Below are 25,579 nucleotides of genomic sequence, written 5' to 3'. Positions count from 1 at the left end.
AAAGCTCATGGAGCAGATTATCTTGAGTGTCATCACGCGGCACTTGCAGGGCAAGCAGGCGATCAGGCCCAGTCAGCATGGGTTTATGAAAGGCAGGTCCTGCTTGATGAACCTGATCTCCTTCTATGACCAAGTGACGCGCTTGGTGGATGAGGGAAAGGCTGTGGATGTGGTTTACCTTGACCTCAGTAAGGCTTTTGACGCAGTTCCCCACAACATTCTCCTCAAGAAACTGGCTGCTCGGGGCTTGGACTGGCGTACGCTTCGCTGGGTTAGAAACTGGCTGGATAGCCGGGCCCAGAGAGTTGTGGTGAATGGAGTCAAATCTGGTTGGAGGCCGGTCACTAGTGGAGTCCCCCAGGGCTCGGTACTGGGGCCGGTCCTCTTTAATATCTTTATCGATGATCTGGATGAGGGCGTCCAGTGCACCCTCAGTAAGTTTGCAGATGACACCAAGCTAAGTGCGTGTGTCGATCTGCTCGAGGGCAGGAAGGCTCTGCAGGAGGATCTGGATAGGCTGGAGCGATGGGCTGAGGTCAACTGTATGAAGTTCAACAAGGCCAAGTGCCGGGTCCTGCACCTGGGGCGCAACAACCCCAAGCAGAGCTACAGGCTGGGAGATGAGTGGCTGGAAAGCTGCCTGGCCGAGAGGGACCTGGGAGTATTGGTTGATAGTCGGCTGAATATGAGCCAGCAGTGTGCCCAGGTGGCCAAGAAGGCCAACAGCATCCTGGCCTGCATAAGAAGCAGTGTGGCCAGCAGGTCTAGGGAAGTGATTGTGCCCCTGTACTCGGCTCTGGTGAGGCCGCACCTCGAGTACTGTGTTCAGTTTTGGGCCCCTCGCTACAGGAAGGACATGGATGTGCTCGAGCGAGTCCAGAGAAGGGCGACCAAGCTGGTGAGGGGTCTGGAGAACAAGTCTTACGAGGAGCGGCTGAGGGAGCTGGGCTTGTTCAGCCTGGAGAAGAGGAGGCTCAGGGGCGACCTTATCGCTCTCTACAGTTACCTTAAAGGAGGCTGTAAAGAGGTGGGGGTTGGTCTGTTCTCCTACGTGCCTGGTGACAGGACGAGGGGGAATGGGCGAAAGTTGCGACAGGGGAGTTTTAGGTTGGATGTTAGGACGTACTTCTTTACCGAAAGGGTTATTAAGCATTGGAATGGGCTGCCCAGGGAGGTGGTGGAGTCACCATCCCTGGAGGTCTTTAAAAGACGTTTAGATGTAGAGCTTAGCGATATGGTTTAGTGGAGTACTTAGTGTTAGGTCGGAGGTTGGACTCGATGATCTTGAGGTCTCTTCCAACCTAGAAATCTGTGATACTGTGATACTGTGATACTGTGATTTTTTCAAATTTCTATGCATTTTTTCAAATGTCTGTAACTATATATAGTGCCAAGCAGCTCATTCATGAGGTTGTACATATTTACTTTTTACTTGTCTTTTTTCTTTTTTTTTTTTCTTCTGCTTCTTAAAGGTGAAGTGAAAAACAGCTACAATATTGACCTTTCAGGAAACATGATATTTTCTAAGATTACATTCTTATGTTAATTCTTATTTGAAGAAATTGCAAAGAAAACCAAAGTAAATCAGCCTCACAGCTCACTGATAACATAGCATTACTTATTTTTCTGTTCGCATATATTTACAATAGTCACTCTATTTCATATTGAAATGTTGGTCAACCTTAAAGAGCACTGTATTTATTTTAAGTCTTGAATTCGACAGTATGTTTGAAATGTTTTTCTTCTTCACGGCTTACTTTCATCCAAATGCTGACCTTTCTTTTCCATTTTACAATCTCTAATCCATTTCATCTTCAAAGAAGTATATTATATAAACTTGCAGTCTAAACTCAAAAACTCTTAACCTGCTGCCAGAGTCACTGCTACATCCCTTTTACCTTCAACACTTAAACAAGGATTTGTGATATTCCTTTATCTGATCTTAAGCCATGTTTCACAGAAAGAGCAAAATGTATTGAGTAAAGTAAGTTTTCCCAAACTTAAATCTCTCCAAGATCCTTAAATGACAAAGTATTTCAGAAATTTAAGACAGAAATAATGACACTGCAGCTGCAACAGAGGGATGACATGGGTAAAAAGAAGTAGTCTAACACTACTGTCAAATCTGTGTCATGATCTCTTAAATTTCCTGTCATGTTTCAATTAAGAACAGGAAACAAAAATCAAAATCTTACAAGGAAGAATTTTTTACTTGTTCATACTGCCATAATGCACTAATGTAAAAAACATGAGACATGTACATAGGAGATATTTCAATTTTAGTTGGGCAAAAAAATAAGAACAGCAGATCCAAGTACCCCAGTTTTTAATTGAACACACTCCTAGTATTCCACTACTATTAAATTAGTTACAACTCCAAAGACTTGCTGCATTTCCATACTGCTAAACTTATTTGGAGGACAGTAACTAGCAGGGTGCCCTGGGAGTCAATATTGGGTCCAATCCTGTTCAACATCTTCATTAATGATCTGGATGATGGGGTAAAATGTACCCTCAACAAGTTTGCAGACGACACAAAACTGGGAGGAGTGACTGATATACCAAAGGGTCATGCTGCCATTCAGAGACCACAACAGGCTGGAGAAATGGTCTGATAGGAACCTCATGAAGTTCAGCAAGAAGTAAAAGGTTCTACACTTAGAGAGGAACGGCCCTAGGCAACAGTACATGCTGGGAGCTACCCAGCTGGAAAGCAGCTTTGCAGAAAAGGCCCTGGGGCTCCTGCTGGACACCAAATTGAATATGAGTCAGTGCACTTGCCACTAAGAAGGCTAACGGTATTCCTGGTTTCATTAGGTAAAGTATAACCAGAAGGTTGCAAGGTGATCCTTCTCCGCTACTCAGTGCTGGTGAGGCTGGACATGGAGTGCTGGGTACAGTTCTGAGCCCTCAACTGAAAGACAGACATCGACATACTGGAAAGAGTCCTGTGGAGGGCCACAAATATGATGAAGGGACGGGAGCAGCTCTCCTATGAGGAAATTCAGAGACCTCAGACTGTTTAGCCAAGAGAAAAGAAGGCTCGGGGATCTTTTCAACGTACATAAAAACTGGAAATGAGGGTGCCAAAAAGACAGAGCCAGAGCCAGGCTCTTTTCCATGGTGCCCAGTGACAGGACAAGAAACAATGGGCACAAACTGGAACACAAGCGGTTCCATCTGAACACCAGGAAGCACTTCTGTACTGTGCAGGTGATGGCACACTGGCACAGGTTGCCCGGAGAGGTTGTGGAGTCTCCCTTCTTGAAGAGACTCAAAAGTCATCTGGACATGGTCCTGGGCAACCTGTTCTATGTGGCTCTGCTTGAGCAGGGGTGTTGGACTAGATGACCTCCAGACATCCCTTCCAACCTCAGCCATTCCGTGATTCATATAGCTCTGTGACTCATAACACTAAAAACTCATTACTTACTTGGAAGAAATGATGACAGTGTTTCCTTTAGGTAATGAGAAATCATCAGCATCTCTTCCCACAAGAATAGCGTTATACACCAAAGTTTTAATGCTCGGGTTTTTCAGACGCACCTATCACAGCAACAACAACAAAATTAGCCAAATTGTATTCATTTTTTAAAGCACAAAAAAGAAGTTCTGCAGCTAGGTTCCAAAATGCAAATGAAGGATACCACAAAATAGGAAAGTACTTCAAATAACAATGCAAACCATTTTTCTCCCTAAGAAGCACAGATGTCCTACAGACTGTCTGACCTGTTTTTCTGAGTACTTCTTTTGCAATCTACAATGCATGCCTATGCCAGCTATTAATCTCTTATTCCTCTCTATCTTTATCCCAGAAACCAGTTAAATTCATAGATTTTTCTGTGCTCACAAGCACGGGGGGAAAACATAAGTCAGCATCCCAATCCTGAAGAGAAAAATATTCTTCCCTCTTCTACATTTTGTAGCCAAATGACATGACACTCATTCTTTGTTGCAGTATATACATAATATAATAATAATATATACATGCAGCATGTTTTAACATTGTTCTTCTACAGATCTAAATTCAGTGGTATCAGTACCTGTTTAACAACAGTTGCATGGAGAGCACCTGTAAATTCTATAGTCTTCTTGGGTAAGTAGTGAGGGAGGCTTTCATACAGGTAGACACACAGAATAAGCATCATGACTGGGTTTGGATCACAGATGTCAGTGGCCTAGTATTGAAAACCAAAAAGAAATAATAACCAGATATTCAGCAACTGCAAAACAGGTCAAAGCTTTAGTCCTCAGAGATTCTAGTAAATCACTGGAAAGAGAAGTATAAACTCTTCCATCAGGTGCATGAACTTGATTAGACAGAAGTCTAATCAAATAATGCAGATGGGAGTGGCTTCCCAGATAAATACAGGCAGGAAAGATCAGCCACAGATTTAAACAAGCTCCTAAATAAGGATAATTAAGTATTTTAAAATTTCATGCATAGTATCTTATAAGATAATGTTATTATAATAAAGTTGTCCATAATACACTCAATTTTTACAATTACAGATAATTTCTCTCCTAAAATAAGTATCAGGTCCTACAGAAAAATGTACACACCTGGAAGTAGATTTAAGCAGCAAACCATTGCATTAGGATGTCATCCTATCAAAATGTGCTATTTTTTAATTTAAGACACTTTACTTGGATCCCCATAACTGAGACTCTTTTAATATAGTAATACTTTGAAAAAGATGTACCTACTATGTGCACCTACTTCCTTAAGCAGAGCTTTATAAAGAACACCTTGTAAAATAACTTGAAAATCAGCAAGCAGATAGGTATGAAGCAAAGACTTGCTATAGAAAACTGTACTGTGAGATCTCTCACTAGAATAGGACAACGGAAATCTGCCAGATGACAGCAGCTGTGGTAGTATGGTGAGGATTAACAACAAATCAAAAATAAATAAATACAGTCAATCTAGTAAAATGTGCCATTAGTTAAAGTAAATAATATTGAACAAAGAGTCTAGTTTTTGGCACCGCCACCTCTGCAAAATATTTAAACACTGTTTTTTTTATAAAAAAAATCTGTCCCAAGCAATAGAAATATATCTGTTGGCATAAATAGGTGAAATCCTACTCTTTGCTGGATTATAAATAATAAAAAACTCTAGAAAACACATGGGTTCATGGGTGAATGTTATTCCTACTGTACATTTTTAAGATCAACAACTCTAAATAGCAATCTAGGAGGGTAACATTGTATAAACTTAATTTTCTTTTCCCACTTTTTCAGGAAATTCTCATTTTAAAACTTACTGTCAAACTATTAAAATTTCCAGGGCTCTCTGAGAATAACAAATATTGCTATACATTAATATTTCTTCTCTAAACTACATTATATCAATTTTTCACAGGACCACATTTTCAGCCTCCACGTTACTTTTATGAGCACCTAAATTCTGATGCTCAGCATGACTATAAGATGTTTGTTGCCTAGATGGCGCATTACATGAAAAAAGTTATTTAATTCTTTTTTAATTGCTTCTTATGAAGTAACTTTGATAATGAACCTTTTATTCTAGAACTTCGATATTCTCCAGCAGATTGAACGGATACTATTTTTACAGAAGCAGAATAAAGGAAACAGAGCTGCTATTTAGTCAGTCACCTGCTCTCTGATGCAAGTCTATGTAGCAATATTATTTGCATTAGTTAACATTTCACTTTACTAAATAGCTGCTTCTGGATAAACACATCCTGTATTAAAGTGTATGAGAAAAATGCCACACATTCAGATTATAATGAAAAAAAAATGCAATTTTTTTGATCTAATAAAATTATTGTACAGACTATATTTTCCTATTTTATATTAAGAAGATAAAATAAAGAATGAAAAACAAGATTATTGAAACATCTGAAAAAATGACTTGATTAAGGAGATTTGCATATGTTCTAAAATATGGCCAATGACAGACATGGGATTTAAAGTTTTCTTTCCCTTCCAATCATGTATGTCCAAGGTTATAAAAGCAGTTTTGAAAATGTAATTATTTTTTTTTTTGGTAGTGTCTGAGAATTGTAAGACATCGACAAAAGCAACAAAAAATCAGAATGCTTGAGGCAGTGGAAGATAAGCCTAAAACAGTCAACTCAATAATACACCTTGATGGAAAGAGCCCGTCCCACGTGGATTCCCACTAGAAACTTTGAAATCAAAATACACGTTTCATTCTCATTATCAGAAACTACTGTTAGTCTTCTTTCTAAAGAGTAATGAAGACCATTTAGGAAAAGAAATTATATTTATTATTTATTAGCCACATGGGCTGGAAAAAGGAGAAAACTTTTTTTGCCTCTTATGGATGTCTTTAAGACAGCAAAAGAGATGTACAGTCATTTATACTACCACCTTAACTGTCTGAGTTATGTTTTTTTTCCAATTTACTGAAAGTTTTAAATTAGAGCACATACTGCTTATTGAGTTTTCTTCCTCTTTTGGCATTATTAAAATGCAACATTAGCTGAAATTTATTGCCTAAAACATAGTACTACAGAACGGTGACTGAGATGTAAACTCCTAAGACAGCAGCACTAAGAAAGCAAAAGGATCCATCAATCCAAGCACAACGCCTCCACTCCCTAACTGCTTCTACTTGATGACTGATGGACCCACAACTGTCAAAGCTTTACTTCAGCTAGCAAAAGCTGCATTTTGGCATAATGATTCTGTGAAGAGAAAGGGTATAAAGGGCAAAAATTTACAACTATAGCAGAGCCACCTTCTTCAAACACAATGTAAAAAACCTCAGTTGCTTAAAGCAAACATTCAACAAAGAAAAACCTTTATACAAAATAAGAACCTAAGAGCAGACTATTGGCTCAGACCATGGGCCAAAAGAATACCAATTAGGTATCCTTTTCCACGTGTAGCTACAAGCTGATGCCTAAATGAAAATCATTAGAGGGTTAAGTACACTTGAGAATTTTCCCGATTACAGGCTATTTTCAGCACAAGTCTTCCTGAACCACACATGACTTCTATCCACCTAGAAATCCTCAGTGGATTTGGACACCACAGTACAAAAAGGACATAAAACTAATAGAGAGTGTCCAAAGGAGGGCAGCAAAGATGATGAAGGGTCTGGAGGACAAGACGTATGAGGAGCGGCTGAGGTCCCTTGGTTTGTTCAGCCCAGAGCAGAGCAGGCCGAGGGAGGCCTCATGGCGGCCTGCAGCTCCCTCACGAGGGGAGCGGAGGGGCAGGCGCTGAGCTCTGCTCTCTGGGGACAGCGACAGGGCCCGAGGGAACGGCATGGGGCTGGGACAGGCACTGGGACAGGCACTGGGACAGGCTGGGTGTTAGGGAAAGGTTCTGCACCCAGAGGTGCAGAGGCACTGGGATGGGCTCCCTAGGGCAGTGGTCACGGCACCGAGCCTCCCAGAGTTCAAGAAATTTTGAAAGTGCCCTCAGATACATGATCTGATTTTTCAGTGGTCCTGTGTGGACCCAGGAGTTCGACTGGATGAGCATTGTGGGTGCTCATGAATATCCAACTCAGAATATTCTATGATTCTGTGACTTCTCTTCCAAGCATATATACAGTCTCCCTTTGAATCTGTGTAAAAATTGTAAAGGCAGCTTAAGAGAAGACTGTCACAGCTGAACCAAGGCCCAGCTGGGACATCGTACTGTGGGTGAGCGCATGGCAGTGGGGCAGAGGCAGGCAGCCCTGGGGCTGATGTGCGGGCCTGGGCCTGGGCAGGTGGGGGAGCCCCATGGGGCTGCTGAGTAGTAGTCAGGGTGTCCTCAGGGTCTTGAGAGTGATTAAATAACATTCAACCTATGTCATTTGATGACTCTATTTTTATTTAATAGACTGTCATTTAAGCAAAAACACGATTAAGCAAATCATGTTTTTAGCAAGGCTACAAGGAAACCAGAAGGAGCTCTATCCTTGAACAGATGGACTCCTAATGTCTGCTTTAGGAAGAGGAACCTCTCTGTCTCCATACCCTAAAGCATTATATGGAAGGGTAGGAGGGGAAAAAAAAAAAAAAAAAAAAAAGGAGAATCTGAGTAGTGGAAAAGATTATGAGTCTTGGCCAATGGACTAAAAGCAGAGGAGGGATGTGGCCCTTTCCTACAGGATAAATATTATTTAAGGAAAGATGACTTCGGTGAAGAAAACTTCATACACTTATTACTGAGTACAGTTCAGCAGTAATTAAAATAAATGCCTGTAGTCCTGCAAATTAAATGTGCAAGAATGTGCTCTATGTGCTTTTTACTACAGCACACGAACTTTTGTTTTGTTTGGTACAGAATACAATAGGAAGGAGAAAATTGACAAGATACATTAGAAATGACAAAACCTTACCATATTTTAACCTGTATACATATTAAATTCAACTTGCATAGCATCTCATTAGGTAAATTCCAAGTATTCTTCTGCTTTGTCATGTTAGAGACTGTAGGAGAGTCCATATAAAAGGCAGAACTGGAACTCACCTAGTGGCAAAATCATTGACTCCATGGGGCACAATGTAAGAGGAGTTCCTGATTGCTTCCTCCACCTTTCCTTGCCCTGTGCCCAGCCATGCATCATATTCTACTCCCCGTAGTTCTGGCACAGCTCCTCTCTCACCTCATAAGAGAGTGAATATGTAACGGGGTACTGATATGAAACTTCCCTATCACTGTTCAAGATTCCTAGATAATGCTAATCCTCATAATTCTTAAGATTCATTTGATATGCTCTTCATGTACTGCTGTAATCATATGCCTCATCTTACGTTTCTGTTTATTTCCATCACTACTGTGTTTTAGGGTTGGAATTTTATGATGCATTTACTATGTGAGATAAAAAAGTTTCTTTCCTACCAAACCTTTTAAACCCTAAGTCTGAAAAATATTCTGATGTCTTCCTTTCACTTATTGGAAGCTATTCCAATACAGTTGTTGATTTACACCTCTGATATGCATCTTATCTGCATTTTCATTTAAGATAGCAAAGATAGCAAAGCGTATTAACCATTGGAGCCTAAGTTCCTTTTCCCACCTACTTCTAAGTATTTTGACTTAGATCAGAACTTAATCTCTTGGAAACATTGTTTTATTCTGAGCCATACTCATAAAACTATTTTTGAAATTAATCTACTATTCTAGGAAATAATTTAAATTAAAAAAAAAAAAATCAGTGTAGCTCACAACAATGTTCAGCAGAAAATTCAGATAGACCACACGACTGTTCTATGCTCTGGAAAAATCTAAAAGTTAACAAATTTTACATTAGTAATTAACGAAGTTTAACAGATTTATGCCTTAAATTCTATCCACAACAAAGTTTTCCAAAGTATGAAAACTCTCACATTTCTGAAAGAGTTAGGTATTTGCTTGTTTGCTTTTTATTTCTACTCAAATGTTGCCTAGCTAAAGAAATTGCTTGACCTGATAAATTGGATAAATTATCATACATCAAATTCTATATATTCCAATTTAGGAAAAGATCAAAACTGGACAAGAAAGTCAAGGGTTAGAAGATTGGTTCTATTCAGACAACAAAGTTATTTAACTGTTTCAACACCATCAGTTCTGTGCTTTCAACTCCAAAGCTAACTCTCTATATTTCCTTTGTATTACTGCATATTCGCCTGTATATTACTAAAGTTCAGTCTTTAGTATTGCTATTACTACTGTTCAGACAGCAGTATATAACTGCTTACAAACAATGCCTCTTGATTTTATGAAAATAGATTTATAAATTAATACAAAAATTAAATGACGTTAACTGCCTATCCGTCATTCTACTTAGTAAGTGCTGGTAGTTCTGTTTTTATCAGCATAGCAAAGTGTAATTGATTGATACAAAATAAAAGGGGAAATGAGAAAAAAAAAAAAAAAAGAGAGAGGGGAAACAGGAAAGTAACAGGAAAAAAATCAGGTTGGTTTAAATTAAAAATAATCACAGTAACTATACATCAAAGTTCCGACAGACAGAAAAAAGGAGACAAAAACTTTATTAAAAATAAATAAAAATCAGGAAGCAATGGATTGCTGAATCACTTCTTTTCACAATAAATTTCTCTACTCTTCTGAACATATAATTATTAGTTGAATAATGTAATGAAGCAAACCATTCAACAGATGCAAAAAACACCCAAATTTTGCCCACTACAAAGCCTATAAAGTAATGATGAAAATAGATATCCTACACCAAAGAACAGCTTCTAGCAAGACACGAATTACTGAAAAACAGGAAGGCTTGAAATCAGTGGCCATGAGTTGTTACCTAGGTAGTCAATTTAAACTAACAGTGGCAAATGACTATCAAAAATTATGACAAAAGTATTAAACAGTAGGTAATAAAAATCCTATATTGAATTTCCACAACAGAAAGTAATACATTTAATCTTTGATAGATATTTCCAGATCCATAAAGATTAAACACTGAACTTATAGGGAGAACATACAGAATACAACACTGCATGGAACAAAATGACATTCCTAAGTTTATAGAGGCTTATGCAAGTTTATACAAGTGCAGCAGCCAAGGTTTCAATAAACTGGAAGACAGGGTGAGAAATAAACAGCTAGCAAGTCTGGGAAAAAGATCAGATAGTCATTTTGGTATCTAAATAAAGCTTAAGAGTCTATATTTTGATATGTTCATAATATATAAACATTTGAATAGCCTCATTTTAAAAAACTGTATCTATTCCTTGCTAAAAATATATTTATCCCATTTAGATGTATACAGGCTATCATTAAATATATCTCAGATGAGACCATTATCAGGTTTGAGTAATTTTCAATTATTCTAGTAGAAATAAAAAGCAACACCTATTTGGAAACATAAGATGCCTTTCCTTCCATTTCCACAACACGCTTATGGGATGCCAAAGGTTATATTCCAGGTGAACTTAAAATTGGAGATAATCACACAGATCATTCATCTATTGCAATTGCATATGTTTGCAAAGATCTCATCATGCCAGTGAATATTGTCAATAAAGCTGAGTTCTAGCCAAATGCTCTTTATCTACTGCTCTGATTTTTTAGGCTTACAGATCAAAGCATATGGTTGTTTTATATACTTTTATGTGGATCCTTAGGAAGATTCAGTCTTTTAAAACTCTCTTCAAGTGTTTTTCAAGAATAGCCTAGTAGAGCTGCTATGTAAGATACAGTCTAATAAAGATACATATGAGAAGGCAATTTTTACTCTAACAAATGAAAGTGATTTTTAAGTTCTTTTCTCTCTATTTTCTGTATGTAAGACAGCACATCAACGTTAGATTCCTATCTCAGGCAAACCAAGATATTTGTGTTTATGTTACAGATTGGCAGATAGATAGAGGGTTCTATCTGTGTATTTGCAGTATCATACAAATTTTAATCAAGTAACTAAGAATTATGAAAGAAGTGCTTTTCCTTAAAGTTAGTTTTGTCAAGAAGTTGTCACAACTGTCAAACTAATGACTTCTTAGTAAAGTACAGCAAAATGAAGACAATGGAAGTATGAGTGTAGCATTAAGTGTGAGCCAGGAAGTTTTCTTTCTAGGTACCAGTAGACTAACTGAAGGAAAAATCCATAGATTTACCAGAAATTTTAAATTCCTTTCCTCCATTGGCTGCTGACACCATTTTCCTTCTCTCCTACATTTCACAGTCAAATCTTATGGTTATCATCTGTGCCCTTTTCTTGCTCATTTGGCCATGCTATTGCCCAGTTGCACTGTGTTTTACTCCATAGCTATGCTGAATTCCTCTCTGTGTTTCAGCTGAATAGGCACATTCATTTTCAGTTTCTTAACACTCTGACTTTACTCACAACATGTTCTATACTTAATTCTATACTTGTTTTAAAATATACTCCATTTCACTTGGTCCCAAATTTTTGTTGGCCTCAGTTTTACGTCACTGGCAAATTGGGATCCTCTGCTGGCCACCCCCAATCACTGCATCCTCTTTCCTAATCTATCGTTATGTACATTTCCAGCAAATCACTGTTATCCACCATCCTATCTTGCTTTCAATTGGATGTTCTTCAAATCAAAGTGCTTTAGAACTTAAAATAGCAAACAGAAAGAAAAAATACATAGAAAGACACCATTAATACTCCAGGATTGAACTGTCAGTCATGATCAGAAAGTGGAAACAAAGAATTTCTTGACAAAAGTACTATATCTTAAACCTATATCTTAATCCTTAAGAGGATTTAAAAGCCTTGAACTCCATTAGAGGTGTCATTTAAACTTGCAGCTGACATCTTCCAGACAGTTAAATTTATTATTACAGAATCTTAGATTTTAAAGTGATTGAAAATGCCATCTGTTCTAGACCTGATGTATGTCACAGCTTGCACTGTCACCACCATCTTTGCATTAATTAATGCAAAGTTGTCCTGAAAGTTCAGAAGCAGTGATTGCCTGATAGTCAAGAACTTTGCTAATACTGTTGGAACATTTTAACTTGCTAAATTTTAGAAACAAGACTAACAGAAAAAAAAATCCCAAACTAGGACACTTCAGCAAGTAGATGCACGCATGTATTTTGCTGCTTTTATTGCTGAAGAACAAGTTTAAGAAATTTCTACAGTATTCTTGGAAAAGTATGTATGAATTCCAGTAAGCCTATGTAAAAAGTATTCCTTACATTCTCTACTGTTTTACTTTCCAGAATATTTTGATCGTAGACCACACCTTAATCTACAATTGAATGCAGACATTGAAGATCTGAGATCTGTTCCTTTTTCTAGTGTTAACTGATTATATAGCTTTGTTTAAATTCTTAATATGTACAGAGATAAACTTTCCCATCTACAAAAACACCAATACCTTAAATATATGGTGAACGAATAATAATATTACATTGTAGTCTTAAAACATGCTAAGTGCACTAAAAATGCATGTCCTAGAGTTCTGCTTCCACCTTGAATATGGTTAACTCTTTTTACTTATCAGCTATTCAGCCTCTGCCTTCATGTGCTGTACTGGCCCTTTTTCATATTACAAGATGAACCAAAATACGCCTTTATTTTCAAGATTATACCTATATTATCTTCTTACGGTTCTTGTCAGTTTTAAGTACGTGAAATGGATTTTCTTGGCTTAGCCTGTAATAGCAAGGACATTTATAACAGCTTATACATATCAAGAGGTGGTAGCAGAAAAACAGCTAGTACAACTGGAAATAGCATTGTTAATTTTGTCCTGCTAATCAAATTTTAGGCAGGTTTCTGTAGTGTAGTGGCTATCACATTCGCCTCACATGCGAAAGGTCCCTGGTTTGATCCCAGGCAGAAACACTTAGTTTTGGGAGTATTTAAGGAACGGTTGGACTTGGTGCTTAGGGACATGGTTTAGTGGGTGACATTGGTAGCAGGGTGATGATGGGACCAGATGGTCTTAGAGATCTTTACTAACCCTAATGATTCTACAGTTCTATGAATAGAAGGAAAAAAAAAAAAAAAAGTTGTAATTGAGCTTCCTTTCATATCACTTTGTTCACACCACACCTCCACCTCTGATTCCTAATACTATTTATTCCTTTGGAAAGCTTCTTCATACACAGACAAATACTAAGTCTATTCTACTACGTCATCGTCTTGTCTTCTAGCCAGCTCAATATGCCCCACACCCATCTCAGCCCATCACAGTCCCTGACATTCACTTTGCTCATGATGGAAGCTGAACCACTCTACAAATTAAGATGATAATTAAATTTAACTGAAACGGTTGTTACTAATTTTGATAAGGACGGGACTTTAATCAATAAGTGAGCACAAGAGAAGTGAATCAGCTATACAGAAAATTTGGAGGTAACAGAGCTTAAACTGATGGAAAAAGAGAGCTATGAGGTGTGGTACCAAATGTATAAAAATGATCCCAAGTGAATTATAGAGTGATGCAGAAGTAATAAACAGCATCAACGTCATGGGAGCAATCCCAGTGAAGGACTCCAGAGGCTGATGGCTTTCACACTAGCAGTCCAAGGGTACTGACTTCTGTGTGGATCAAACCTGGGACAGAACACTCATAAGCGTGCATGATTTAGATAGAGGCACCTAAATGCCACCAGACATATATTTTACCACTCTTTTTTATGTTTAAGCGCAGGACGTTTGTTGCTATATATACATTTAATTTGTCTTAGAATGTTAATAATAAATTCTACTCCGTCTTTCATTTTGTGATTTACGATGCTAGAATCTGAACTGAATAAGTCTTGTTATAATTAGCAAGTTGCATATATACAGTTCTACAAATCAAGGAATTATGGAAATTACTTGTTATTAAGTGTATTTATATGAAGCAGTATTTTGATTTCCATCATACAGTAGCGCATCATGGAATAAAACTGATTCACTAAAATCTCATCTCAATTTGATATACAATATTGCTATTATAAAAGTTTAAAAAAATCAAAAATAAAACAAAGTATACGAGTAAAGATGGCATAAAATTATTTACCTTTATGTCTATAGTCAGATTGACAGCATGCATAGCATTCACAAGTATCAAACAGTTGTGCAGAAACTGTGCAGGAGTTTTTGCATTAGTATACATCCTTACAAAGTGAGTAGCAATCTAGGGAAGATATAGAAATCAAAGTTTTCATATTCCATTCAGCAAAACTACTATGTATTTTCATTCTTTGAGAAATCCATAAGATCTAAATTTTGAACTAAAATTTTCTGTTAAGAATATACCAGAGAAGAGAAAAAGTAATACTGAAATAATCAGTCTGCACTCACTAAATGGTATTTTGTTTTTAAAAGCCATATGAGTCAACAGTTCCAAAGGAAAATAAGGCCTGAGTAAATCCACTTAATTAATATTGCCCTGTGTATAAAACTTGCATGATATTAAGAGAAGTCCTTACCAAGTATGGACAATAAGCTGCCAGCTGTGCTGCTAACACCAGACCATCTAGAAGATCTCGGTCAAAATTCACTATCCATCTCATTGGTGGTACTTCACCTGATTTAAAAACAGAACAAGATGAATGAATTAGACCCTCTCTCCTGATATGCCTAATTTTACTCTGGGTAGATATGATGACTTTCTGAAACGACTGAGTTGAGGAAAGAACAGAAAAAGGAAACATGCCACATTCACACGTAGAATTTCCCAGGCATAATTCTCCTCCAGAGCCATTCCTGGAAACATGAAAAATCTCACCTAGAGTATTGTAACTATTACTCATACATTATGATACAAATGTCAGAGTATTCATCACAACTGGAAGGATGGTAGATAAGCTAAACCTAACCTCAATAGCTGTAAATTTAGCTGCTTAGGTACCTAAGAACGTAAAATATTATTTGGATAGGCATAAGGTTCAGGCAGCTACTGAAATTCCCAAAAACTTGCATGAATCCTCTACAGTTGAAACATTTAAGCATATAAGAAAGGTTATTAATTTTCTTCAAAGTCATATTAAATTATTTGGCACTTATTTAATAAATGCAATATAAATGAAAGCTAAAAACTCAGTTCCTCCAGCACAGATCACTACTTATATGTTTCAGTTTTAAAGGTCTATGCTTCACAAAATTAAGATTATTCATTATGTATCTCATACTTTTATTTAAAATAAAACTGATTATTAAGAAAGTAAATTTCATGAGTATTTTGTATTTCAAGCGTTCCATATTTTAAACATTTATCCCAGCATTTAAACAACACAATTCTGTTTTACCATAAGAAACTATTTGAATAATAGTCATCTGAAAACTCTCTTTTCAAAAATTTAAAAAAAAAAAAAATCTTCAAAAATCCCAAACATTTGAAACCTGAATCAGTGTCTATATCCAATTACTGGTACTTTGCTCTCCAGATAGTATACAGTTTTTAAAGCACAAGCAGAGAAACCGATCCTTTTTTTTAAGGAGAAGAATCAGGTCACAAATATTCAAGGACTGAGTCATGCCTTCTCTGTTGGGTTACCTGCAGTTTCTTCCCACTTCTATCACAAAAATAGCTATTGCTTAATTTCCTTTGTTTTCCTTACTGTCTAAAGTCCTGGCTCACAAATTTATTGAACACTTTAGACTTCAGTTATTGGCAAGGTTTTCAGGTAGTCTGAGATCATGCTTTCTCACAAAGGACAACTTATATAGCTTTTATTTCACTATATATTCAGACAGTGTATTCTTTACCAGCTTCAAATCTTCCAAGACTGAAAAATACCCACCAATATGCTATGGAATGATCCAAAATTTCATACATTACAAATAAGTAAATATATTGTTTTAATACACAGAAATGTTTTTTCTTTCAAAAGTGCTACCATAAAAAATAAATTAAAAAAAATAATAATCGAATACTAAACAGCTATGATGGTAATGTAATGATGTTAAGAATAGTCCACCATCTTCCTTAGCAAAAGAATCTGGAGACTCCAGTACCTGACATAGAACTAATTTTAAACAATAGGAGCATAAAATGTTTTATCAAGTTACATATTTCAGACCTTTATTTCAAATCTGTCCTTACTATGAGCTTCATTCTACAAGACAATACCTATGAAAGCAGGTAAATAGTGTATGTTTTAAAGAACTCAACTTTTACAGAAAGAATCCAGTACAATCCCTTGCATGTACTCACTCACTTTTTTGATATCAAGTGCAGTTGCAAAATTGCCATTAGTGACACTGATGAAGCTAAAGATGATGTTGTTAATGCCAGATTATAACATATCACTACCAGCTTGCTTAACCTCCAGAAGTATGGTTAAATCAAATTTGCAAAAAAGTAGCTATTGTCACCTACAGGTATAAATCTGGCTGTGAAACTCCTCATTTACACCAAATGGATGAGTTGTAAGTTTATAAAATTGTTTTATAGGTGTTTCAAATATTATGTTTCATACTAAATTTGAAAGAGAAACTACCCACAAGTGAAATAAAAGAAATAAAATAACAATGGAGCAAATCATTAGTGTGTTCAGAGAGAATCGTATATTAATGCAAAGTAAATACATCAAATTATAATCTCAAACCAAAGTGAGTTCCAGAGAAGACTAATGTTTAAGTATTTGCTTTCATAAAATAACCTAGCTAACACACAATAGATTTTTTTCTAACTGTGACTTTCTATTTCATGGAAGACTGAAGTTCTTACAGAATTTTCAGGGATGGTTCATGAATACTTAGATTAAAAATGTTGATGCTCGTGTGTTTTGCAGCAGGGGGTGCTGGTTCATTATGATCCTATTAAGACAGACCCTCAGACTTCATAAAGTATCACTGACATTTAGGGAAAAAAAAAAAAAGATACTGTGCCATCAAGAAAAATACTATACACTTAAAAACAAACTTATGACTTGCTGCTTGTAGTAGCAGTCAATTGAAAAGGTTCTTTTTTTAGTTTCATGCTCACATTCTCTAATGTGAGAATTTAAGATGATGTTTGGTCTAACTTAGTAAGCACTAGAGCTGTGACATTATTGCAGCAAAATAATTTCAAGTAGGGTGCTAGATGCTATGTTTTAACTGCTAAAATAAACACTATTGCAGTGGAAAAATGAATGTATCAAAACATTCAGTGGAAAAGTAATTAGATTATTAGTAACAAATTACACTTAGAAAACACTAATTCAACCTAGGACAATCTCCTGCAGTATATTCTAAGCAAAATTTATCTTTCTTGATTAGTTTGTTCATGTACGGAATACAGGTGCCTCAGCATCTGAAAAACGTTAATGTCTATCATTCCACATCAACTATTTGCACATATTCAAACACATGAACATAGCTGTAGTGAGAAAGTATAGGAGCACATGCTGCACAAGCTTACCAACTAGGGCACGTGAATTCATCATGAGTTTATTCTGGGACATTGATTAATATAGTTTTTGCCTTATTCAGTGTTTATGCTTGTTTAATGTTTCCTGTTCATTCTCTAAAGTGACTTCAAACATAATTTCAAATGAGAGCAAAGATCAGCAGGTTAATGAGTTTGAAATCCAGTGGCTGCACAGCTCCATCTCATTACAGTATTCAGGCCCCTTCCACCTAATTAAAACCAATTACTATGCCAACTACTTTCAACAAGTTGTCTCTCACAATGGTAAGCTCTTGGATCTAAACAGATGTAACTTTGGCCAACCTCTTACCCCCTCTCCTTCCCCAAAAAACTATTTACCATATCAGAAGATGGATGGAAATCTTACTATGAATTAATCATCATATAACATATGTTATCTCATATATTAATTATAATTGCATTGTTTTTAAGCAGTCTCTTTTTTTCTGGTAAGACCTAAGCTGTTACTTTGTTCCACTTTCATGGTTAAAAATTCATTTCTAATAGTTGAAATAAAAGAACAGGCTTAAAAGTAAAGATGATCACTCTCTACTCATCTCCAAAATACAGCAAGTTTCTTCTAGGACATTCCAAAAAAAAAAAAGAAAAAAGAAAAAAAAAAAGTATTTCAAATGACTACCTGAAAATTCTCCACTTCTGAAGAAAGTTTCAAATAAGTTTATTTTATTGTGGTTGTTTCATTAATAAGAACAGAAAGAAAACTGAATAAATTTATGTTTATATTCAAAATATCCATGAAATGTATTTCAATTTAAAAAATAAAAAATAGACTGTTTAAAAGAGGATTAGAATGAAAACTTCATTCTACTGTAAGTTTCAAATCAGAATGAAAATATTCAATTAAAATTTATAAAGGAAAAAAAGATTTATCTGTGTCAGACTTATGCTTTTCCTACTGTTTAACTGAAACTCCATGTTCTCAAGCTACTATTCAAGGTTTAAGAGTCCTTGATAAATAAAGGAGGGAAAGACACCAAAGATGAAACCTGACCGAATGTGTAACAGCTCTCTGTAACCTGCAAGAAGAAGAGAACACAGCTAATATGGACCTTAACACCAAAATTGGGACATTATTAATTTTAATAAATTTAAGACTTCAATTTTTCAAATAACTGCAGTATTGAATGACTGAATTAATTTCATCCCAACTTCGTGGTAAATTGCTTGCATTTCTTTCAAAAATAGGCAATGTAGTAACAGCAAAAACAAGTAATTTAAAAATAGCAAAATGCATTTTTAAAAGCTTACTTCTTTATACCTGAAAAGTTAGTCTTTCTAATATAAACCAATTTTATTATTTATGGAAAGGAAAAATAACAGCACAGTTGTTTAAAAAACACTTACTAAACTATAGCTTTATACCCTAAGAAAATCAGAGCATGAAAAAAAAATCCCAGTTTTGTCTAATGAAATACTTCTCTAAGTGTTTTTGTTGTTTTACCGTTAATCCTTCTACTATCAATCAACTTATCCCAAATACTTATGAATAAATTAGTCAGAAAACATCATGTAAATTATTTTTCCTAATTATATCAGATCTAGCAGAAAATCTGCTAGCTAACCCTCTAACATAATTTGCTAAACATAATTGCTCAATTTTAGTAGAAATAAATAATGGAAATCAGAAGTCTTACTCAGGATACCTTTTCTTTGTTTGTTTTAACCACGTACAAGAACTGAATTTCATTTGTATTGGTACTTTTTGGAGAGAAAAAAAAAAAAAGGCACAAAATAATGCAAATTTAAGACAAAGATTCTCAGCCAATGTCATGATGAAAACACTGTCTAATGTGTGTTGTAGGCCAAAAATATCTTAAATCACGAACACCAACAAGTATAACACATAACTGTGTGTTTGGAGAGGAAGAGGGAGGAGGAAGTTGTCCAAAATACAACTTGTGAACTGAGGCAGATTCCTGCTATTTGCTAGCTGCATCTCATAAGGGCTGACTGCCTCTATGAGATAACACCTAGACTAGACAGAAGTGGCATGTTCTGAATCCTCCCATTAATGAAGGGACGTGAGACAGAAGCACAAATTAGAAGGCTGATCACATGTGCTTCTGCACATAGACTATTTAGATTGGGAAAACTGGGGACTTAGAATTATGGAAAGAAGAGGCCAAAAAGAAACATTCCCCAAAAGAAGAGAAGACAGGGGACTGGAAATTACATGAAGTTCCTAATTGGAGGAAAGTTCCCAGAAATGGAGAAGATCCTGGAGATCGGAGAGATCCATAGGGACAAATGCCAGAGGATGTCCAGGGACTTTGGAGAGTGATGTGCAAATTTGGTAACTGTGAGCAGCAACACTACATGAATCGACATGACTTTTTCCAGATCTTCTCGGACCAGTAGCAACCAGGGGAAAAGTTGACACCTTGCAAACTATGAGGAGCAACTGAGCATGTGAAATAATGAAACAGGATAAAAGCTCTGACCTTTTTGTCAATAAACCCCGGTATCCTCATTCACTACACTTTGTCATTTTCTCTATTTCACTCACGAACATGGGTGAAACCACTTCATAAAAGAAATGAATCAAGCAGGATTAATTCAGGGTGGATGCACAGTCGCTTAGCTAATGTAACTCGGATCTTTACTATGGTTATAGAAAGTTAAAATACACTTTAATAAGCCCCTGTAAGTGATCTACAACAAGGATAGTTTTGTTTCAGCTGTGGATCTCATGATATTTCAGCATCAGTTATAAGCTTTCAGTGACCAGTATAAACACTTCATCAAAAGAAAAAAACAAACAACAACCACAAACAAACAACAACAACAAAAACACTATATACAGAATCTTAGCTCTGGGAGCCCCAATATAAAAAGGATATGTACATATTGGAATGAGTCCAGAGGAGGGCCACAAGGACAATCAAAAGGATGAAGTACCTCTGCTATGAAGACTGGCTAAGGGAGTTGTGGGGGTTTTTTTTGTTTGTTTTTTTTTTGTTTTTTTTTTAAGTTTAGCTTTTATTAATTGATCCATCAGTATGCATAGCTACTTTATCTCACTGACTTACTAAAACTGATTCATACCTGCTTTGTATTGCAAAGCACCAAAACCAATTTACTTTCCACTGTTCCCTTTTCTCCAGTTTCTCCAGTGTCTTGAAGTCACCCTTACATATTGTAAGGTAACGTATTGTTCTGTTCCTCACTAACTGTACAAAAAGATTTGTTTTGAGAGAAACATATTAAAGAGCAATATTTTTTATAACGAAGTATTATCTTTGAAGAAAGATGCTAATTTTTTTTCAAAGAAACACCCCAGAAAATGGCTAATTGAATTGACAGTTCCCAATATTCCCTGAAGAAGCAATTGTTCCCAATGTTTATGAAGTTAAACATTTCACTGTTTCAAAATAGCTATCATATCCCACTGATAACAGAAAAAATGAAAACTCTGAGCTGCTGGCTGAAAAAAAAAAAAAAGGCAGAAATTAGATCCAATCTTACTCTAAATAGGTATTCTTTTGCCGCAGTGTCATGTCTTCCCCCAGTCTTCCCACTCCTCTTTCCCTTCCTCCCCCCCCCCCGAAAAAAAAAAAACACTATGAAATGGTTGGCAAACCAAAATCATGATCATCTTTCCAGAAGACCATTGCTTAGCCCTCCCCAAAAAGCACTACACAATAAAAACCTAAACAACTCTTCCCACACACATACCATGTTTAATTCATTCTGAGAAAAAAAAAAATGATGATGAAAAACTACCATTAATCTTAACAGAAAAATTCCAAGAGAAAAGGAAAAAACAAATCAGTTGTAACACAGAGGTATGATGCACTGGTATTATCTGAATAATAAGACCATCCAAAAATAACAAAATGTTCTTACATCCAGCATTAAAACTCTCAAAGGATCAGGTTTGGCTTAATCTACTGTTTTAAGAGTTATTTTATAAAAACCTAAGAATAGCAATAACTCGTTAAAGTACTGTGTTTCTTGCAAAGCTGTGCCACAGTTTTCACTATCAATAGAAAAGGTAAATTTTTGCAAAATCAACTGATATATTGTAGGGAAGCACAACAGATGTCTTCATAAATGATAAATCTTCTGTTTGCAAAGTCTGAATTACTGAAAAATGGGAGAAATATATAGGGTTAGGCTAACACTATAAGGCTTTCAATTAAATCTATTAACCATAAGAATCAAAACTGATGACGTTTAATGACCAAAGGTATGAAATGGTGCTTTATAAGAAATAAATAAGTTATCGTACAGAAATACAATGGAAAAGTGATAATTGAGTGGTGATGTGATATAGATCAATATAAGTGAGCAATGACATTGACAGTGGGAACCAGACATTGCTGTTAAATGGCTCTGTGGCATACACAAATTTATTGGGAACAGAAGTACCAAATTACAGTATCAAGTAGAATAGTATGATGTCAGAAGTTTACACAGGTTTAAAACACAATCATACAAAATCACAGAATAAAAATCTAGTACAACCTTCAGCCACAGAAGTACCACCTCCATTTGGAGTAGTCTTGAATATCAAATTAGGAAATACCAGATTGTGGATGAAGAAAGTATTGCCATATGGTTGCACTGCTATTCATCTCTTAAGCATCTTCTATTGCAGATAGAATACAGAGCTAGACGGACCTCTAAACTAACAGACTAAGTCCTTTTTAAAGTAAATTACTGCAGTAATAATGGTTTCTAATATTATATAACACCTTCCTATTCTGGGATCTGCAAATCTCTGGAGGTAGAACTAATCTATAGTTATAATAATGCCTATAGTCCTGTCTCAATAGCTTAACTCTGGTACTGAATAACACAAACATTTACACAAGAAATACGTAGCAATAACCTTTTCTGTAATTGCTGACATTATAACTAGGGCAAGGTTTAAAATGATTCTACTGAGGTACACAATACAGAGCATAAGAAAGATGAGAGGAAATATGACTGATTGTTTTTTAACATTATTATGCTTTTCTAAAATGTGTTTAGGATTAGTAGACTGATAACTGATTTGCTTTCAGCACATACTACATGTACAGACTGGTAGGCAAATTATAATGTCTACTTCAGGCAAGATCCAACAACCTTTGCTCTTACAAGCTAATAGTTATTCTTCTAAGAACTCCTGAAATCTCAGGCACAGATCAATTTAATACCAGTCAGTTCATAATTCTAAGCAGAAAAGCTCAACAAAAACCACATGGGACAATGACAGGAAAACAGATACACTGCCGATTTGTCTCATTTATTCCCATCTGTTACAGACGGCTTTTTACCCCAAGGCATGAACATTTACCTTTCTGTTCCTGTTAAAATTTTCTCATCATCGTTCATTATCTATGCTGTTATGTTTTATTTCCACTGATTCTTCTCCCAAATAATCTCTTAAATTGACAAATTTTTTATGCATCACAGAAAAATAGTGTTTCCTTATATCAGTATCCATTTTGTTGCTTTTCAACAGAAAATTTTCAGGTGTAAAGAGAAGTAGTTTTTAAATCACTGAATGATAATAAAAGCCACTAAATCAATATGTCACTTTCAACACATTTTTTTAAAATCACAGAACACTATTTCACTTATAAACTGCTGTGATTTAAAATGCAATAAATCACAACAACTCATTACAGCATACCTGTCTTCTATGTTGGCTTCAGAATGAATACTATAGCCACTGCATCACTTTATTTAATCATAAAAAAATAAAAAAGTGAAATACCATTCTCAATAAAATTCACCATTTGATATTTACAATGTATTAACAGGATCTTTATTAATCTTCATAGTCTGAAATTTGGTTTCCCCTCACAAAATGTCTGAAGTTGTATTACTAAATCCACAGCCATACCATACTAAATCTACATATTTGGCATGCACTACAGAAGAAGCACTACTAGAAAAATAATCCAAAAGCTTATTTACCCAAGAAAAAAAAAAATACCAATGTACAAACACTGTAAAGAGTCTTGTTTAGCTGAAGGTAGAGTAGCTGTCCAGGCATCTCAGGATGTAATGAAAAGGAAATATAGGTGTTATTAAAGTTTACAATAAAGACAACACACAGTGGGGTTGAGGAATATATCCACACACCATTTAAGGTGAGCCATAAAACCGGCCAGGTAGCTAGCCATTCTTTCTGCAAATTGTCATCTACACACATGGAACTCAGATTACACACTACAGCAACTTGCAGTAAAAGGAGAAGAGTGCTCACTACTTTAAGACAGCTTCACTAAAGCTGACACTAGACACACATAATAAGAAAGTGTAAGATTGCAAATATACTTACTTACTGCAGGGCATGTTACCTTAGCTAGGCAAGCTCCCTATGTTAATCATAAAATCAGACCCAAACTATGAGTTGAAAGGTAAAAATCTGTTTCTATTGGATGCACAATGTACAGACAGACCTTTCATCTTATCAGCAGAATTATTCAACACATTTTAGAATATCCAGTATAATTTTCTTCTATATAGATAAAACAAGAAAAGCGATGGGATATTCAAAATATATTCAAGTTAGAGAATATGCCCAAATGAAACTTACAGAAAATGATATGCAAATAGATTATCCATAATTCACACAGGTCTGAAATTACTCATGGCATAATGACACTAGACAATCTTTTCCATATGTGGCTTATGAGCCATTTTTGTGGAGCTCTTCCTTGATCATCATCATACTGCCTCTTCTTAGTTTTAACTACCCATTCAAAATTAATGATGAAAAATAGCATGAGGTTAAGGTCAAGAATCAGAAGGGAGAAATCTTACCAGGAAATAGCAGTAATAGTTGCTACTGATTGAACAGTGGCAGATCTGTTTTACCAGATGTGAATAACAGAACTGGTTAGGTCAGTCTTAAACTGAACAGTTCATTTTGTCTAACCTTACTCAAGCCATCATGAAGAGTCAAACTGACCTTGCAAGTAGGGCAAGAGTTAAAAACTGGTCTGCATCACATTCCTAAATGGTATTATAGTTAAGTCAATATGAAAGTTATTCTAAAAATTCTCACAAACCTAGCCTTCAAACACACCACTATAAGCACAAATACTAACAACTGCATATGCCTGTAGGCAGGAAAATTAAGAGAAAGTGATTACTGTTAGCACCGCCTTCCTGCAGTCATTAATGGAAAGGAGAAACTGGGAAAATTCATCACAGTTCACCCTTTATGCCTAGTTAGAAACTATAAGAACACACAGAACAACAGGAGATAATTCCTGAACAGTGTTAGTCAAAAGACATTCATCATGTAACACAGAAACATAAGAAATGGAAATATACATGGGTAGGCAATCCCCCCCAAGAAAACTTTCAGTGGCAAGTTGTCATGATATCTCTATGAATCATATTTTTTAAAGTCTACAAAAGGAATAATAGAAGTGAGAGTATAGTGAAAAAACAAAATCACCTTTTTGACCATCTTTCCACACAATTTTTCGATTCTTTTCATAATGTTTATTTAACCAAGTAAGGATGATTCGCTCATATGGAGAATATATGTTACTGGATAAAGGTTCTGATTTTATTCTTGGCATGTTCAGCATATTTTCCAAATTGAACGGATCAGTGGTCTTACGCGAAGAAATACGAGGAAGAACAAACACCTGAAATTAGAAACAGTGTTTTTAAAAACAAACTATAAAAAGAACAATTTCAAGTTGAATATTAAAAAGTAACAATTCACAATCAAAAAGTTTTCTAGTTTAATAAGTATTTTAGAGATTACACATAAGCATAAATGTATAACAAAGAAGAAAGTTGCAGAGGTTTGGGGGATATCTTTTACTTCCTAAAAAAAA

General features: G+C 35.7%; 1 protein-coding gene and 1 non-coding gene across 3 annotated transcripts in view; one reads left to right on the top strand and one right to left on the bottom strand.

Moving 5' to 3' along the window:
* Nucleotides 1–25,579, bottom strand: part of LOC106042138 (cilia- and flagella-associated protein 47) — a 308,071-nt gene that overhangs the window by 209,122 nt on the left and 73,370 nt on the right. For both annotated transcript variants that reach the window (XM_066980338.1, XM_066980347.1), the window contains exons 33-37: nt 25,189–25,384; nt 14,836–14,933; nt 14,424–14,540; nt 4,044–4,178; nt 3,434–3,546 (exon numbers count right to left, since the gene is read on the bottom strand). In XM_066980338.1, coding sequence (XP_066836439.1) covers nt 3,434–3,546; nt 4,044–4,178; nt 14,424–14,540; nt 14,836–14,933; nt 25,189–25,384 — 659 coding nt within the window. The remainder of the gene's footprint in view (nt 1–3,433; nt 3,547–4,043; nt 4,179–14,423; nt 14,541–14,835; nt 14,934–25,188; nt 25,385–25,579) is intronic.
* Nucleotides 13,186–13,258, top strand: TRNAV-CAC (transfer RNA valine (anticodon CAC)). Its single transcript has one exon. It is a non-coding gene; the product is annotated as a tRNA-Val (tRNA).

The sequence above is a fragment of the Anser cygnoides genome, chromosome 1, assembly GCF_040182565.1.
Source record: "Anser cygnoides isolate HZ-2024a breed goose chromosome 1, Taihu_goose_T2T_genome, whole genome shotgun sequence".
In the NCBI taxonomy this organism is placed as follows: domain Eukaryota; kingdom Metazoa; phylum Chordata; class Aves; order Anseriformes; family Anatidae; genus Anser; species Anser cygnoides.
This window is presented reverse-complemented; position numbering and strand designations above follow the sequence as displayed.